The 16978-nt window shown below is 36.9% G+C and overlaps 1 protein-coding gene across 1 annotated transcript; it reads left to right on the top strand.

Moving 5' to 3' along the window:
- Window positions 1-2312: 2312 nt before the first annotated feature.
- Window positions 2313-3639, top strand: LOC141817904 (NAC domain-containing protein 58-like). Its single transcript, XM_074705515.1, has 3 exons — window positions 2313-2526; window positions 2613-2911; window positions 2981-3639. The coding sequence occupies exons 1-3, from the start codon at window positions 2358-2360 to the stop codon at window positions 3350-3352; spliced, it is 840 nt and encodes a 279-aa protein (XP_074561616.1). The 5' UTR covers window positions 2313-2357; the 3' UTR covers window positions 3353-3639.
- The last annotated feature ends 13339 nt before the right edge of the window (window positions 3640-16978 follow it).

Here is a 16978-nt window from a genome sequence, read left to right as displayed (position 1 = left end):
TTAGAGATTAGAGGATGAACTTAGTGATGAACTCTAATCGAACTCTAATCTCGTATCTATAGAACTTGACTTGAGTGTTTGATCACAAAAGTAGATCAAACTCTCTTGAGGATAATATTAGTTGTCATAGAGTGTAAAGAGTCTATCCTGATTCAATGACCATGAGAATAAAACCCACGTTAGAGTAGATACATTGGTGTATTTCGAGAGATAACATTGATACCTTAGGATAAATAACCTTCAAGCATAATCTAACATTGAGGTAAGAGAGAGATTCATAATTAAATTGTCAAAGATCATCGTGGTGAAATTGAAATCTTAAAATTATCTCAAGATATGATTTTTTCCATCGCTTTTATTCGGTTCTGTTAATTTTACTTAATTCCTTTTTATAACTAGCTATTTCTGATTTTGATTCATCAAAATAGTCTCCTTTGCACATAAATGATAATCAACATCACAGTCCGAGTGAATAATAATTTTACTATTTGATGATGACCGTGCATTTGTAATTAGCACGCATCAATAAACTAAAGGTGCTTAGAATGTGGAAGATTGGGTCAAATATATAAAATCTCTTGGAGATATTTCATGATATGCTCAATGAAAATACTCAAAAACACCAATACTTCATCAAGAGAAATTGCCTACAGCAATCCAAAAGCTTGGACATATCTGAAAGCTCCATCTTCATTAAGCTCTTGATAATCTCTTCTATCATTAGGTTTTTCACTGCATTAAAAACAGCCAGTTTTGTGATTCTTGTTGATGAGCTTGCTACATTTGAAAATATTGATTGGTTTGTATTATAAACTTTGGCTAAAAGATCTTTAGCTATGACGGGAGCTCACCTAGGATGATCCTATTCTGCAAAAGGTGGAATTCGCCACCTTAACGGCCCCACACGATCGGCCTCCTGACCATTTGTGAGGAGGTAAATCGGGAAACTGTAATTGGTCACAACGTAGGAGGGTGTTGCCTGGCTTCGTCAGGATTCGAACCCTTGTCTTCTTCTGCAACTCTGCTACATCGTAACCAACTCAGTTATGCCCCGGGACTCACCTAGGATGATCCTAAGCATATTGTATCGAGGTGTCCTAGCTAGACATGTATATATCATTCATATTGCAGAGGCATAGGCCAGGTGAATTAGAGAATCTTTTTAGTGTGTGTATTCTTAATTTATTTATTTTTATAGTGATTATACTGTTATCATTTTGATCATCACATATGCACACTTATATGTTTAACCATTATCGATCGTTCTAGAGATTGATAAAAATTGAACCTTATGTATTCACTCTCTTACAATAAAAACACAGAATTGATGATGATATTAATTAATCGAATTTGTAAAGAGAGAATTGATAATAACTAAAAGTGTTTGCTGCTAATTGAAAAGTGTAGAGAATTATTGAGGATGAGATGAGTGTCACTGTCAAGCCTTTTAATAAGTCCAAGGCATAATTGAAAAGAGAGAAGCAAAGAAACAGTCCAAGGCATAATTGAAAAGAGAGGAAGAAGAAGAAGAGAAATAGTTCAAGGCATAATTATAAGTCCTTGCTTTGGCTGACTGACTACTTTCTCCTCTAGTTTGGAAAGTAAGTGCCCACCTCCAATTTTAGTTTAGTTTCCTTGACAATGATTATATAAAAATATATAATATAAAGGCTAAAAATAAAAAGGAGGCTCCTTTTATCATTTTCTGTCAAAAGATAATCTTTTTTCAAAGAAAAAGTTAAAAATAGTCCTCCGTCGTATTTCTTATCCTGAAACTATCTTTATTTTATATTAAAAAATTTAGTATTGATTTAATTAAAAGTATTTAAGTTTGATTAAAATTATTTTAATCAAGTTCATAAAATAAAATTTTCATATAAATGTACTCTATATATAGTATTTTTAATCAAATTAAATTAAAATATAATTTATTTTAATATATTATAGCAATATTATTGTGTATTTGTTACATATATTAGCTACTCCGTAAGTATTACAACAATATAGGAATAAAAGTATTTTGATAAGAAAACTATGATGGGGCATCGAAAATAATAATTAAGGGTGCCTTTTTAATCCTTACTCTAAAATTATTCATTTTATTTATTTTCATTTATATCTTTACTTTTTATCCATTTACTTTTACTTTTACTTTAGAGGAAAATGATCCTTTATTTTTCCTTTTCATATTTAATATATTTTTTTTTTAAAATCAAATCAGATTAGAGGAAGTCAAATTAAATATCTAGTTTGGGGCTATAAAAACGGAGCTCGAACCTTGTCTCCCCATTGATTTCAAACAATAATTTCCATCTTTTATCATCAAACTTCCAAAACAAGGCTCGGCAATTCCAGCCATGTCCGACCCTGCTGCTGCTGCACCTCTCCCTCCGGGCTTCCGCTTCCACCCCACCGACGAGGAGCTCATCCTCCACTACCTCCGCAACCAAGTCGCCTCCCAGCCCTGCCCTGTCTCCATCATCGCCGAGGTCGACATCTACAAGTACGACCCCTGGGAGCTCCCCGGTAATCGCAGTGCCTGCGACTCATGCACCTTCGAATCGCATGCGACAGACAGCTCCGCGAGCTAATTTTCTTTGCGCTTGCTGCAGCCAAGGCCATGGTCGGCGAGCAGGAGTGGTACTTCTTCAGCCCCAGGGACCGCAAGTATCCCAACGGAATCCGGCCGAACCGCGCAGCCGCCTCGGGTTATTGGAAGGCCACCGGCACCGACAAGCCGATTCGGGGAGGCAGCGGGACGGTCGGCCTCAAGAAGGTGCTGGTGTTCTACGAGGGCCGGCCGCCGAAGGGGAGGAAGACCAACTGGATCATGCACGAGTTTCGCCTCGCCGACGCCCACTCGAGCAGCCTCAACTACGAGCCCATGAAATTCAGGACCTCCTCCATGAGGGTAATAATCTCTCCGTCTCCGATCATGTTCACAGTTCACATCATGAGCTTTAGCTTTGATATTTTACAGTTGGACGATTGGGTGCTCTGCCGGATTTACAACAAGAATTACAAGCTCGAATCGGTCGCCGCAATGGTGGCGGCCCAAGAGCAAGGATCCTCCCTCTCAGTCCTTGATTACTCGTACGACTACTCGTCGCTGCACCACCTGTTCGACCATTTGCCTATGACGCCGCAGGGGTTCGAGTCGGCCTTGCTCCTGGGCGGCCAGTCCAGTGCGACTCATCTCTCGGCTGATAACGGCGATGCCTACAGAAACGAGGGCCAAGAAGAATCCCCTGTCCCCATGGCTTCGAGCTCTTCCACACTTTACTCGCAGATGGCCGGCCGGTGTCTCCTGGATCAGCAGATGCTCTTCAACTCTCAATTTGAATGGCAGTGAAGGAGGAAATGGTGAAATGGCCGACGGGAGAGATGATTGGGAAGAAAGAAAGAAAGAAAATTGATTGGTGTTGGACAGCGTGAGGAGGAGGCTGGTGCAACTGCAAGATTGTTTAGAACTTGGGACGAGCCCAGTTGATGGTTTTTGCTAGTGTGTTCTCTTCTTCTGCCACGTGAGTGATCTGGGCATGTCTTTTTTGTGAATTGAATAAATTGAGAAATGTTTCTGAAATTTGTGATTGCAGTGCTGCAATTGGTGCTGAAAAATAACATGTCATGGATTTAAAAAGAGAGGTTTACATTGTTGTTTGAGTCCAATTTAGTTCATTAACGATCTTAAAAATTTGGAATTTATTTTAAAAAAATAAATAAATTTTGTAAGTCTGATGAGTCTTAACTAAGAAGCTATTCATAGCCTTAAAGAGATCTCATTTATTCCAATTTTACATCATTGGGACTGCTAATGGTCCTTAAATTCATCTTATATTGTTTCAAAAACCTTTTAGGGCCTTATCCAAAAAATTCTTACTTATCCAAAAAAAATTCTTCTTATCCAAAAAAAAAAACCTTTTAGGGTCATCAATGGTGTAAATTTGGAACATGGAATTTCGAACAAATCTAAGTTCTTTTAAGTATTTTTATCAATACTTATTGATAGTCCCAAAGGAAGGACTTTTTGAAGAAAACAAAATATATAGAGGGTCACACTATATATATATATATATATATATATATATATATGAATGAATTTAAAGCACTATCAAAAGTATAATGACACAAATTTAAAATAAATTTAATTTATAAAGTTCATCAATTACTATCTGATCAAAACTCATTCATAAAGCTAGCAAAATCATTTTCTTTTAAAAAAAAAGATGATTTAAAGGGCACTAGTAGTGCAACCAAGTCAATTTAACACGAATTCAAGTTTTTTATGATATCAATGAATTCTGAACAAAAGTGCTTGATGAATTTTTTTTTCTGATTCAATTCAATTTAGGCAAAAAAAAAAAAAAAAAAAGAAGCTAAGCTTTTTTACTTTGGTCGGTGGCTGAGGACATTTTCAAGAATAAGTTTATTGAATATCAAAATTGAGTGTTTGTTTTGAATATTTATCAAAGATAGTGTATGTGGTTTTCTAAATTGTCAAATATTGAAGCATAACATGGAGCAATAGCACCCATGAGCTAGTAGCATGATGCTAGAAACCTCGGCTCCCAAGATTTAGTGTGATGGTAAGAGATAGGGTGTATGCTCAAGTAATCATGGTTCAATTCACACACATGGTATAGATTTAACTACTAGTGATGCTGGATCACCACGTCTGGAATCACCACACTTCTTGAATTTACTTGATGGACGAAATATGAGATCAGACCATCTATTTTTGGATTAATGATGCAGGAAAATTCAAATATTTTTATTCTATTTTTTATAATTTTTATTTTTAATAATTTTTGAGTTTTTTTTTGGTATTTATAATATTTTTGATAATTTTTATCTTTTGTATTTTAGGATTTTGAGTCTGTTTAGGGTTTTTTAAATTTAGAATTTGTTAAGATTTTTTTTCCTTACGATTAAGATTTTTTTCTTTTGCATCTCAGGATTTTTGATTTATTTAAATAATTATTTAGTTAATATTTAGGATTAAGTTGATGAATAATATTTTTTGACAGTGTTGTTTATTTTTCCATCTCCTGGTATTCTTCCGAATCAACAACATATTTTAGAAAATTATGTTCGGCATTCATAGTCAATCAACAGAATCAATATTGCTTGCAGGATAATTGTCATCTTATTCGGTATCAATTGGTTTAAGAGCTCGAGATCCCATGGATGGTCATCATGGTCATTATAGGTAAGTTCCGGTTAAAGAAGCCTCGCACTATGATTGTAGCACCCGAGATGAGATACTTGAAGATCTACAGAGATAAGTCATAGAGTTATCCCAATGTCTAGCGACATAAGATCTTGAAGATCATGAAATACGTGATTAAGGTCATGACAGATAGGTTTCGGTTGAAGAAGTCTCACACTGTGATCGTAGTACCTAAGATCTTAAAGGTTGTAAGTTCTTTTATTTTAATTTGGATAAATTTATTTTAAAAAGATATGGACAATAAGATTGAAATAGTCAATGATCCAATTTATAACGATGTTGAAGTAGATGAAGTTGGTGACGACATATTGCAAGTTTTGAATATTGGGAATTCCTTTGATGGAAGCACCATTAGCGGAAAAGAGCATCCATATTTAAGTTTTGTTCAAAACAATGAGAAAGAGGAAATTCTGAATGGTGGATTATTTGAGGATGTAATGCAATATCAGAGGACAGTGCGGAGGAGAAGTTTCTTGAAGATGAGGAAGAATCTAAACATGTGATTTTTTAATTTATGGTTACAAAAATCTAGTAGCTGCTAGTAGATTTCTAATTTAGCACGAGATGATCTTTTTCCTGTATGCACCGCCTGACCTTAGCTATTTTAAACTCGAAGATAAATTTTTTCAACCTGGGTCTAGACTGATGTAGAAGGATCCAAAGATTTTTATACTATTTTTTTAATAAATTTTTATTTTTTTGAGTTTTTTTTGTATTTATAATATTTTTTGATAATTTCTATCATTTTGTACTTTATGATTTTAAATCTGTTTAAATTTTTTAGAATTTAGAATATGTTAAGATTTCGTTAGAATTTTTTCTTTTTGTCTTACGTCTTAGGATTTTTAATATATTTAAATAATTATTTATTGATATTTAGAATTAAATTGTAATGAATAATATTTTTCTATAATATCATTTATTTTTTTTATCTCTTGATATTATTCCGAATTAATAGATTTTAAAAGATTATTTTCGATATTAATTCATAATCGATCAACTATATCAGTATTGTCCATTCGACATCAATTAATCAGCTCCTAAAACTTAGATACCCAATTACACCAAAAACAAAAAATAAAAAAATAAAAAAATAAAAAATGATGCTAGAAACCTCACACGCTTCATCTCCATGTGGCAACCACATGTACTCTACTATTGCAATTGGGCTGACTAACTGGATATATAGCTAACTAGAGGACTTTAATGGTGTGCCAAAACAAAATAATTTGACTTAATTATATCATAAGAGCCAACACATGGGACACAAGTCTAGTGTATTAAGCAATAGAAAAGGCATTATATTGACAACTAAGTAGCATCGACGTGACTGTGATTGTTCAAGCTGATGGATCTTTCTGAAGACCTAATGACTTAACTATCATACTGTGATTTGGAAATTAACCATATAGTTTGTGTACGTGGAGGCTATGACAAATATTTAACCATATATATTAATGGTACTCAAGGGAGTTTACTTTTCCTCTTTGTTTGGGAGGAGGTGAGAAAAGGGGAAGGAAAGATAGATAAAGAGAAGAGAATTTTTAATCTTGTTTGGAAAAGAGTGAGGGAAGAAGAAGAGAAGGGTAGGGAAGGGTAAATTTTAACCTTGCTTATCCATGAAAAGGGAGTGTTCCGGGCAATACACCAGGAATGGTTACAACGCTGGATCAAGGCTCGTCGACGTGCACGTTCCTGTGATGAGGCTGCGGAAGGAGAAGAAGAGACCTACAAAGTACTAAAAAAGAGGGTTAGAATGACACCGGGGGTGGATCCCGACAAGCCACTCCGACGCTCAAGTTAGGATTTAGCGCAAGGAGTTTAATGACTTAGGGAAGTTAGGGTTTATGTGTGCGTACTTGTACCTATGGGCATGGGTTACTTTTTTATAGTAGTTGATCTTCGAAATAAAAGCAACCGTCTGAGAAATATTCTGGCATACTAGTTCCCTCTAGAAAGATTCAGTCCGTTGATATATATTCGAGATTGTGTTCTTGTTTCCTCGGAAGCATCGGTTCCGTTCTCCCTGATTTAGGCGATACGACCATGTCTCCAAATAAGTATCACATGTCGAAGGTTGATCCTAGATGTAGGAAGAATGCCGAGACTGAGCCATGAGGTCGGCGCACGATGCAGGGATCATGTAGAGACCGAGTCATGAGATCGGTGCACGATGCAGAGAGCATGTAGATACTGAGTCATGAGGTCAGCGCATGATGCAGATGGCGTGCCATGACCGGAGCGGAAAGTCAGCATATGCTTGAGGAAGCATACTGAGACCGGAGTAGGAGGTCGGCATATCCTTAAGGAAGCATACCGAGACTGGAGCGGGAGGTCGACATATGCTGAAGGAAGCATACCGAGACCGAAGTAGGAAGTCGACATATGCTTAAGGAAGCATACCGAGACTGGAGCGGAAGGTCGGCATATGTTGAAGGAAGCATACCGAGACTGGAGTGGGAGGTCGGCATATGCTTAAGGAAACATATCGAGATCAGAGTGGGAGGTCGGCATATGCTTAAGGAAGCATACTGAGACCGGAGTAGGAGGTCGGCATATACTGAGGAAGCATACCAAGACTGGAGTAATTTTTTTAAAATTAGGAACCCAAAATAGGTCGAGCATATGCTTAAGGAAGCATACCGAGACCGAGCCTCTGGAGGTCGGCATATATTGAAGGAAGCATACCGAGACCGGAGTAGGAGGTTGACATATACTTAAGAAAGCATACCGAGACCGGAGTAGGAGGTCGGCATATACTTAAGGAAGTATACCGAGACCGGAGCGGGAGGTCAGCATATGTATAAGGAAGCATACCGAGACCGGAGCGGGAGGTCGGCATATGCTTAAGGAAGCATACTGAGACTGGAGTAGGAGGTCGGGGATTTATGAAATAGCTCTCGACAATTAACCGATACTTATATCTACTCTTTTTTCTCATACCCCATTATACCCTACATCCATGTAACTACTAAATAACCCTACCAGATTAAGGAGATTTTCTTACACTCCAATTTGGAGTGTAAGAAAAGGAAAGGTAACTCTAAATATTATTTATTTTAATTTTATCCCTGTTTTAAAATACTGATTCTCAAATAACTTATTTAATTTATTTAACTTAAAATTTTTTAAATTTCTCTCGCTGAACATGATCTTTTCGCTCCTTTCTTACATTAGTAAATTTTTATAGAAATATATATAAAAATACTAATTTATCCTTTATCGTTCCAAAGTATACAGATTCTATATTTCACATGCTTATTGTATGTCTACTCATTATTTCTTTAATTTTTTTATTTATTTAAGTTGTAAATATTAATTTTAGTTGGTCTCACAAGGTGGTTTTGACAAGAAAAATCTTACATCGATTTAATGAACTATACATATTTTTTTCATATGTAATTTTATTTTAAGAAGTAAGAGTATTTTTATAATTTTATATATTTAACCTTCATTCTATTTATTTTTTCTCTCAAACAAGATAGCATATATTAAGTTAATGAACCTTCCATTCCTCCCAAATAAGGAGAACATAAATACTTTCCTCCCTCTTTATTTCCCTCTCTTCTTCTCTCTTTCCCTTCTATTAATGAACCTTCTCTCACCGCATCCAAATAGTTCATGGGGAGAGTCTTTAAGTAGTTTCTCTATTGCTATTGATGGTGTATATAATACAGTGTAGGGATACCTTGTATTAGGATTATGTCGAACTATGTATATCATGGAAAACAAAGATTCCGCCAACTTAGATAGGGTGGAGTTGATTTTTTTATTTTTTTGAAAAAACAAATTAATTTAGATATACCAATTCATTGTTTAAGATGACAGTCAAGTTAGGAGAGAATATCTCAAACGGCCACTAGAAGTAGAAACTCATTGTTTTTTTTGATTGATTTGTGTTAATGCAATCATGGCTTCATTGATCAAAGATCAATCATGAGTTTTAATATTTGGATAAAGAGTTTAAGATCGATCATAAATTTTGATATTTGAGTAAAGAATTTAAATTAGGATTAATTATATATTTGATATGTGTGTTATGAAGATGGCTTCGTGTGGCATGGTCGTTGATGACTGGATGACACGAGGTCCAAAAGATATTAAAGAAGGATGTTATAGGTCATTCAAGGGACCGCAAAGTAAGGGGCATTGAAGTGCAACTAAATCAGAGTAGGAATAAAAATTTGTAGGTAAAGGATAAAGAATGACATGTGAAGTGAGGCAAGAGCTCGATGCATCTAAGAGGCAAGTAACTTGACCGGAGATGATCTCATGGTGAAGCTAGATGTCAAGGTAACTCTTAACCCCATGTTTACTTGAAGGTGTGGATTGAAGAAGGAAAGGAATCCAAAATAGAAAAGAATCCCTTGGGAACAAGAAAGGATTCCTTTCTCTAGTGTGCTTATTTACATTAATTGAAGAACTTGAGTGAGATTGATCTATTAAATTGTTTACTTAGAGCAAAGGAAATAAAATTAAATTGTTTATTATACTCTATTTTTATTTTTTTTTCATTTCTAGACTAAGAATCGGACAATCTTTATTGAACTAAAAAATACCAAAAATATTTATGTGTTTTCAATATCCAATGTCTTTATTTTTTTTTTAAAATATATTTTATATTTAGTCATCAAGATTTTTTTAATTTATATTCAATAAAACACAAACTAGCTAAATTCAAAATTAAACCAAAGATCAATCGGTTCATTTTGATTTTTAGTGGATAGAGAGGAGATATTTCAACAATAATATAAAAACCTTACATGACAATTTTTGATATTAACAAAACATTAATAGCATTTTAAAAATAAATCAAAAGATAATATGACTGAATTAAATAAAATATTTTTATTCATGATTGAGTTGACATTGATATATGCTATTAGTCAACTGATATGAAATTGAATTGACTAGTGGACTAATCGATGGGTTAGTAGATTGGGTACATGGTGTTAGGACTAAATGTGCTAGCGAAGGAAGATGAATAGCATTGGTTTTCTTTTTGTGTTACAAATTAGTATAAGAATATACACATCAAATTTAATGAGGTTTGACAATCCCTTAAGGTTCATACTTCACGGCTATGCCTCGAATGCGAGCACTATGTTTTCTCTTTTAGACATCTTCTAACAGTGGAGAAACCTCTTACCAATTATGATCAAAATAAAACCAATCAAAGTTACTAAAATGTAAATCTTCTTTGAAAGTCCTGAATGCAATTACACTCTTCCTGAAACCTCCTGAATCACAAAAGTAGCTTGGATTTCGAGACTACAGAATAAGAATCTGAATGTTATTGTACTAAATCTCAAGACCCAACCCTTCTTTTATAGCATTCTATTGACTATTGATGTGGCACCTATCTAGTCGCCTGAAACCTTCTCGGCATTTGTACCCTTACTGACTTAGTTGCTAATTTGATCCTCGTGGTGACTTAGCAACTTTCGCTCACCTGGATCATCTTATGTCACTTAGAGCTTGGTCAACTCTGATCCATTGATCGCCTTGCTCGGATCATATATCTAACCTTCAGGTTGATTGAAATACTTCCGGTTGTTCGAACAATCGGGTTGCCTAGATCACTTCCAATCGCTTGGTGTCATGTCCCGAGAGAGGGCTGTCCGAAAAAATTATGGTAACATCTCTCCGATAACAATTCAACTTTCCTGAATACATTTAACATAGGGCCCACATGACCACTCAACAACACAACATATTGATAACACTCATTTTCATAGTTTATTTTGGCTCTAAAACTTGATATTTTGACCCTCTCGTTGTGTAACTATTGAATATTAACACATATTGCGAGTAGGAACGTATTTTGGATGCTATTGCTTATTCCTACAAATTTTGGATTGAATCTAACATTTTTTGATGTATTTTTGTAGGATACTTAAGGAGCCATGAAGTTGAATCAAGTTAGAGGTCATTTGGAGGTGTCTAGAGGTCATTTGGAGTGTTTCAGAGGCTCCCAGGGCCATGTTTCACCTCTCCAGGCCGTGTCTCACAAGGCATGGCCGTGCCCCACCTTGTCCAGGCTGTGTCTCATGAGGCACGGCCGTGCCTCATCTTCCCGTGGGTCAAGACACGGCCATGCCTCAACTGGACTGCACTGCAGACCAAAACTAAAACAGTTATAACTTTCAACTCAAATGGAACCACTGAACGTACCATATATCAAAATGACAAGGACTTCAAGATCTACAACTTTGCTTCAGGGTGCTCCCATGAATTCCTTTTCTAAGACATGATAAAAGGCCCTGTAATGCCACTTCAATAGAATACTTCCTAATCCAGGAAGTGTCTACTCTACAGAAGGGTCCCCACTCTAGGCCGTGTCTAATAAGCACGACCATGCCTATTTTACAGAAAAACAACTTCTCCAGGCCATGCCTCCTCTTGACATGGCCGTGCCTCACTTTTCTAGGGTCCAAACACGACCGTGCCTCAGTTGGACTGCTCTGCAGATTAAAACTAAAATGATCATAACTTTTTACTCCTATTGAACCATGGACTGTACCACCTACCAAAATGAAGATAACTTCAAGCTCTACAACTTTGATTCAGAAAGTTTAGAAAGATTCGGCCTCTATGCTATGCTAAAAGGGACGGAAGTGCATCACTTGCAGAAAACCTCCTATTTTGAGGTCGTGCCTAAGAGGCACGCCCGTGCCTCTTCCACAGGGGCGTGTTCACCCTGGGGCGTGCCTCTCAAACAGGGGGGGGTGCTTACCCCAGGCCGTGCCTATTTCTAGAAGTGTGCCAAGCAGGGGCCGTGCCTATTTCCAGAAGCGTGTCTTACCCAGGCCGTGCCTAAGAGGCACGGCCGTGTCGCGGAGCAGGTTTTGGGGTATAAAAGCTGATTTTTTATGGAGAAAAGCTATTCTCTCCTCGGGATTCGCCCTAGCCGCCACCTACCTCCATTTCTTCATCACCATCTCCATTCATTGCCCCGGAGAAGAAGGCTAGGAGTTTTCCTTCTTCCATCCGACCACCTTCCATTCATCAAGGAGCAAGAAGACCTTCCTCTCCTTCACGTCATCTCATCCATCCACATCCTCTCCGGATTGCTTCGAAGTTGGAGATTCCTTCCTTCGGCATATCATTCATGGAGTCCGCATCACTTCGCATCCACCTTCGGCGAGAACCTTAGGGAGAATCATTAGCTTTACTTTTCTTCCATTTCTGAACTTAGATTAGACTTTTGGCATACCAAGTGTGTGTTAAAATTCCCCTTACAGTTTTGAATGTTGTTTGTCCTTAGATTTCTCTTGCTTGTTTCTTTGTTCATGCACTTATTTACTTGTTGCACTCCTTACTTCATTAATGCAATTTGTTCTTGATATTTAGTGTTCTTTCCATTGCTTAGAACTAGAACTTAAGACAACAACCCCCCATCCAAACAAAAAAGAGAAAAATCTAAATCCCCAATTGTAATAACCACTAGAATTACCACACACCGTCTACAATCGTTGGGAGATGACTCGAGTTGCCCTATACTACTTTAGTTAGAGGATTCGGTATTAATTAAATTGACGTGCTCATTTAGACGACAATCTGAGCTACGCGTTTATATATGTATTAAATCTACTAAACTATATGAATAAAGACCCACACGACTACAAACCACATATCCAACATAGACATCTAATATAGTAACCACAACAACAAACCAACCCACATACTCATACCAACAAGGTATGATCACCAACAACACATCAACTATGTAACATTAAAAATTCCAAAGCGTATCGATATGCATCACAACCAAAACAATCAACAAACCCACAAGCAATGATAATAGAAATTCCGTAGTAGAATATAACAGGATCCAAGTATGCACAAATATGAACGTAAGTCCAAACCACGGATACACATATATATAAAAATTCCACAAGTCCACAAATAATGATCATAGATCCAAATACAATCTAGAAAACCACATAAGGAAAAACAACGACTCCTACTGTGAGATGGGAGCAGTTTGGCAGAACTCCAAGCTCCAAAGGTATAATCCTATCTGTTACCTGGGGAGAAAGAAAGGAAAATCTCAGGGTCTAGATGGTGAGTATATAATACTCAGTGGATATTAGACAGATATGCACAACATATATATAAACATGGATATCAACAGATATACAGTCTTCCAAAGTGCTACTTAGTGAACAAGGTCAATAATACTAAATAATAGATAATAGATAATCATGCAAGTTCAACCAATGCATGAAATGTCACACAGTAAAACAACCATATATCAAATAAGTGCAACATACACGCGCACAGATGTAGTGAAATAAACTGTCAACAAATATAGTAAAGTAAACTACCAACAAATGCAGGCACATATGCATCATACATCATACTGTCTGCACTCGCCATCCCCAAACACCCAACAAATTAAATGAACTATGGTGCACGACAGGACAACTACATACACTTCAACAACAAACCACTACTAATCAAGTGGGGAGCGAGTAGAATATCTCAGGAGGGCTATCTAGTCAGTCTTAGTTGCACCCAACACAGCACAACAAATGCTCACACCCTTATACAACTACCACACAGTGTCAAGTGAGTGCCAACAACAGTCAACAACACTTACTACTAGCATGTAGATGTTATGTGTTGGTGCAAGACGTACTAGGTCTAACCCTAGAGTTTTGATGTTTGACTATACACCTAGGTCTGGTTAGTTTGACCAAGGGTTGATCCAAATAGAACATAATATTTGGATGTGAGTGAAGTCTAGTTAGGTCAGTTTGACCAGAAGACTAGTGAGAAGTCCTAGTCGATTAGCCTAGGCAGTGAAAGTCCTGATCTAGAAGATTGGACAGGGAAAGTCTTTGTAAGATACCAAAAAATTTTGTTGTAGTGGAGAATGGAACTCGTCTTGCAAAGACGGAATCAACGAAATCAAATTAAGTCAAATCTAAAATTGTTTGGTTGGTGAATCAAACGATTCGGGTTGTTAGAACAACTTGGTTTGATTTGTGATGAAAGAGGTTTTGACAAAATAAAAGGGATGGAAAGATTCATCTCGCGAAGATGAATCAAACGAAACTGGTTTGGATCAAATCGGAGGTTGTTTGGTTAGTGAACCAAGCGAACTAAGATTGAACTTGGTTCGTGATGCGTGTTCCGCAAGTATACGGAATGTCGTCAAGTAATAAAAAGATCGAATTCACAGGGACCACGAAATTAGTTACTAACCTAGCACAATAAGAGTGGAGAGTGCATAGGAAATGGTTTGGTGTGGGGGAGAAAGAGTGTTCTAGAGCTCCTAAGCCTTAATTCGAAGATAGAATTCGACTGTAACAGAATGTAGGAAGGCGATCCTAGGACTTTGGATTCCTCGAGATATTGATTGATTGACTTGGATCCTCTACCATTCCTCAATAATTGCATAATTATAGAGATTCTAACCAAATTATCCAATTAAACCTCGTCAGGTTTCCTCAGAATAAATCAATGGTGTTCTAATGTTACTAATGTCGGTTTGAGATGATTCTAGATAGCCTGGTTTAAGGTTTTCCCGCTGTTACTCAGGCGCCCTAGCGTACTACTAGAGTCCTACCCTCTGTCACAGGGTATCCTTTTAAAGACCTCTCCCCAACAATGAGTAACCGTTAGTTATCCCTCATAAAAATTCTTCATAGCCTAAGCAATTCCTCGGAAGGTCCGGTTAAGACTTTTCTCCTATCACGAGGCGTCCCGGGTGTATGATCCTAAGAATTTCTCAATCCACAAATAATATCTACCCTTGTAGATTCAAACCATTCACAAACATATCATCAAACACGTGTAAGGTACAAATCCACAAAGCAACTGCACAAGTATATCATAGAATATGGTAGATTAACAAATCCAAGGGTACAATCATCCAATAACCCCGATTCCTCCTACATCCTAGAATCTGGAGGACTACTCCATATCGGAGAGGTTACAATACAGAGAAGTAAGTAAATAATACATTCTATTCTAATAATCTAAGAAGAAAATAAGAAATAGGACTTATCAATGAGCTTCTTCTTCTCCGGACTGCAATCTCTGCGAAGGTGAGGCGTGGATGTGATGGAGTATCTGGACGGACGAACGGATCGTCGAATCTGGCTCCGGAATGAGGCGTTGGTGGCTCTAGCACGCTCCGGTGGCTCTTCAAGGTCTCCCTCCTTTTTCAGGGCTCTTAAGGGGGTCTATTTATAGGCCCCCACGAAATTATCCTATGAGCAGCCAAGCACGCCCCCGTCACACGACCGTGTCTGGGAGACATGGCCATGTGTGGATGCTCTGTTGTGGTGGAGGCACGGCTGTGCCTATGGGGCACGACCACGAGAAGTTTGTAGCGACCGCCCTTCTGTCTCGCTCTAAAAGCGGGGTTACTTACTATACTTTACTTACTTGATTACTTGTATTACTACTCTATTTAGCAATGAATAAAAATTTTTTTCTAACTTGAACAGGATCTTCTCTAACATGCTCAGTATTATCTATACTAAACATGTGTAGCATCTTGACTAACATATCGTGTAAGTGAATCAAGATTTTTATCTCTATCTCTAAGACTTAATGCTGACACACTATGATACTTATGAAATAAGAATTCTAACAAAATCTTTAATATCTAAAACATGGAACCACATGCATGTATTCATTCTACTCACTAATCCATACTTGCATAACCACACGCTAGAGCGTAATAAAACATAATTGAGTTCTAATAGCATGAAGATCAACCTTGAGTTTTCTAGCAAATTCTAACATAGCGGAAACATAACATGATATAAGAATCTAATGTATAATTGAAATGCATAAAATCTCTAAACATTTCCAGCATGTCCCCAAAGATCTCTTCCATAGTCCAGCTACACACCACACACACATCATCCTTGCTGCCCTCCTTAGTTTAGCTTTCCTTTGCCTTTGTCTGCAGTAAGAGGAAAATGCAATCTATAAGCGGATAGCTTAGTAAGTACTTCTAACTCACAAAACTCGAATAATGCATAGATGATTCTTGAAAACATTCATGCTATTGAAATAATGCACTTTTAACTTAAACATGCTATGCTTCATAGTTTGCAACCAATGATCTTTCTTAAACTTGAAATTCTTTTCTATATAAAATATTTTGAAAACTTTGCTATTACTATAGCATTTGAAAATAATATCTCATCTTGGGCCCTTGGCAATGTACCATATTTTAGCGCGCTTCCTAGAAGTCCCGGGGTAGCTAATCCCAAAACCAATAGGTTACTAGACCTTGGTCTAGGGGCATCTTAGAGCCCATCCCGTACTAGACCTTGGTCTAGGGGCATCTTGGAGCCCATCCCTTGGGCCTTGGCTCGGTACATGCCGCTAAAGTAAAATACTTGGAAAACTATCTTTGAAATTGTCTTAGGCATTTTTCTCAAACACTTAGCATGCCTAAACCTCTACATTCTTGAATTAGAGGTTCTTGGAAGGCCTTGGCCTTGTATCTTGCTTATACTTTGACAACATGATCATATATAGTGAAAAAACATGCTCTTGATCATATGAAATAAATTTCATTGCTTAAAATTGAAATTTCCATGCTTATACTTGAAATAAAGATTTCTACTACATCTTAACCACAAGAACATGGTAAATAAATTCTAAAATCAAGAAATCTATTTCGAAACTACTCTTACTGCAGGTGAGTAGTACTTACCTTAGTTTCTTCTTACTTACAACCAAGAAACTCTTCTAAGGGTTGCATTAAACTCGGTA

Source organism: Curcuma longa, unplaced genomic scaffold (genome assembly GCF_044706935.1).
Source record: "Curcuma longa cultivar G26 ecotype Majalengka, Jawa Barat unplaced genomic scaffold, ITB_CL_G26_1.1 contig_22482, whole genome shotgun sequence".
NCBI classification, from domain to species: Eukaryota; Viridiplantae; Streptophyta; class Magnoliopsida; order Zingiberales; family Zingiberaceae; genus Curcuma; species Curcuma longa.
The sequence above is the reverse complement of the archived record's forward strand: the minus strand, read 5'-3'. Positions and strand labels throughout refer to the sequence as shown.